The following is a 2250-nucleotide window of genomic DNA, read 5'->3' on the forward strand; positions in this document are numbered from 1 at the left end:
AATTTTGGGTGAAAAAACCCCCAAAACGGGAACAGTCGGCAAGGCTCACTGCGGCTGTGCCGTACACCTTGCGAAGGGGTGCACAGCCAGGTAAAACCCCACATTTCTGGACAAATTTAGGATTTTTAGACAAATTCGGGATGGTTTGCAAATTTTCAGTCAGAAATTTTGGGGTTAAATCCCAAATTTTGGGGTTTTTTTCCCCAATTTTTGCGTTTTTCCCACGGGTTTTGCTCCAAATCTCGCGAAAGTTTTGCCTCAAATTTTTAGGATTTTGACCCAAATTTTGGGGTTTTTTTCTCAAATTTTGAGGTCCAACACATTTTCACACCCCTTCTGCATAAATTTGGGATGGTTTGGGGCATTTGCAGGTGAAATTTTGGTCCAAATCCCCCAAATTTTGGGGTTTTTCCCCATCGATTTTCCTGCAGATTCTCCGAGCTCTGGAACCAAATTTTTTTTGCCGTAAAACCCCCAAATTTTGGAATTTTAACCCCAATTTTTTTTTTTTTTCCCAAATTCCAGGGTGAGGAAGCAGGTGGTGAACATCCCTCACCCCAACCCCAAAAATCCCATTTTACACCATAAAAAAGCCATAAAAATCTCATTTTTTCGCTCCCGAATCTGCAAATTTTGGTGTAAAAATGTCAAATTTTGGAATTTTAACCCCAAATTTTTTTTAAATTTTCCCAAATTCCAGGGTGAGGAAGCAGGTGGTGAACATTCCCTCGTTCATCGTGCGTTTGGACTCCCAAAAACACATCGACTTCTCCCTTCGATCCCCCTACGGCGGCGGCCGCCCCGGGAGGGTGAAGAGAAAAAACGCCAAGAAGGGGCAGGGGGGCTCCGGGGGCGGCGAGGACGAGGAGGAGGATTGAGCACAAAAAATATAAAAATTGGTGTTTTACCAAATTTGGTGAGTTTTGGGATATTTAGAGAAAATTTGGAAAAAATTTGGTCAAATTTGAGCGATATAAAGTGGATTTTTGGGGGTTTAAAGTGAATTTTTTTGGATTTTAAAGAAATTTTTGAGGGTTAAAATGGTGTTTTTTTGGGATTTAAAGTGTATTTTTGGAGGATTTTGGGATTTTGGGAGTTTAGAATAGTTAAAGGGGATTTTTGGGGGATTTTTGGGGATTTTGGGGAGTTCAGGGAGAGTGAAGAGAAAAAACGCCAAAAAGGGCCAGGGGGGCTCCGGGGGCGGCGAGGACGAGGAGGAGGATTGAGCACAAAAAATATAAAAATTATCATTTTATCAGATTTGGTGAGTTTGGGAAAAAATTGGGAGTGTTTAGGAAAAATTTGGAAAAAATTCGGTGAAATTAGAGCGATTTAAAGTGGATTTTTGGGGGTTAAAAGTGAATTTTTTTGGGATTTAAAGTGAATTTTTTGGGATTTAAAAGAGATTTTTGAGGGTTAAAATGGGGTTTTTGGAGATTTTTTGGTGAATTTTGGGGGGATTTTGGGATTTTTGGAATTTAGAGGGAATTAAAGGGGATTTTAGGTCAATTTTGGGGTAAATTTGGGGTTTTTTGGGGCCCCCCATGATGGCAGCACTGGGCTCTGACACCCCCTGAGGATTCCCGTGCCCCCCCCAGGATTTGACCCCGGGGAGGTCTGAGGGGGCCCCAAAAATCAAAATCTTGGGGCAAATTTGTCAAATTTCGGTCAAATTTTACTCAAATTTTGGTCAAATTTTACTCAAATTTAGGAATTTTTGAACGGATTTTAGGATTCCACATTAATCCCTATTTTTTTCTCTTTGCAGGTGACACTGCCCGGATTTTTTGGGGTCCTCAAGGGGGTCCTGACAATAAAAAATTTTGGCTCAAAAAAAGTTTCTTTGGTTTTTTTGGGGGGAAATTCCCGCGTTTTTAGGAATTCTCAGAATTTTGGGGATGTGATAATTTTGGGAGGGAGAAATTAGGTTTTTTTCAGAGATTTTAGACCCAATTTTGGGTGATTTTGGGGGTGGGGGAGGGGTTTAGGACCCAAAATTTGGGGTGGGGGCGTGCGAGTTCAACATGGCGGCGCCCATGGGGAACTTCCGGTTCGTCGCGTTAATATGGTGGCTCACACACAGCAACACTTCCGGTCCGCTCAACATGGCGGCGCCCATTCGCCGGAAGTTTCCCATTTTCAATATGGCGGCTCTGTATATCGGTACTTCCGGTTTTCCCCCTCAACATGGCGGCGCCCATGGGGAAGTTGAAGCGCTTCCAAAATGGCGGCGCCCATGAACCGGAAGTC

The 2250-nt window shown here is 42.9% G+C and overlaps 1 protein-coding gene and 1 non-coding gene across 2 annotated transcripts in view; both read left to right on the top strand.

The window, feature by feature from the left end:
• The window catches only part of RPS9 (ribosomal protein S9), a 1623-nt gene extending 696 nt beyond the window's left edge, over positions 1–927 (top strand). Inside the window, 1 exon segment of the mRNA XM_057388785.1 lies at positions 701–927. Within this exon segment, the coding sequence (XP_057244768.1) occupies positions 701–878 (178 nt within the window). The 3' untranslated portion in view covers positions 879–927.
• A 609-nt stretch (positions 928–1536) lies between these two features.
• Positions 1537–1628, top strand: LOC130587815 (small nucleolar RNA SNORD88). Its single transcript, XR_008966856.1, has one exon. It is a non-coding gene; the product is annotated as a small nucleolar RNA SNORD88 (small nucleolar RNA).
• The last annotated feature ends 622 nt before the right edge of the window (positions 1629–2250 follow it).

The sequence above is a fragment of the Malurus melanocephalus genome, unplaced genomic scaffold, assembly GCF_030028575.1.
Source record: "Malurus melanocephalus ecotype Western Australia unplaced genomic scaffold, MMel_1.1 scaffold_2505, whole genome shotgun sequence".
Classification (NCBI taxonomy): domain Eukaryota; kingdom Metazoa; phylum Chordata; class Aves; order Passeriformes; family Maluridae; genus Malurus; species Malurus melanocephalus.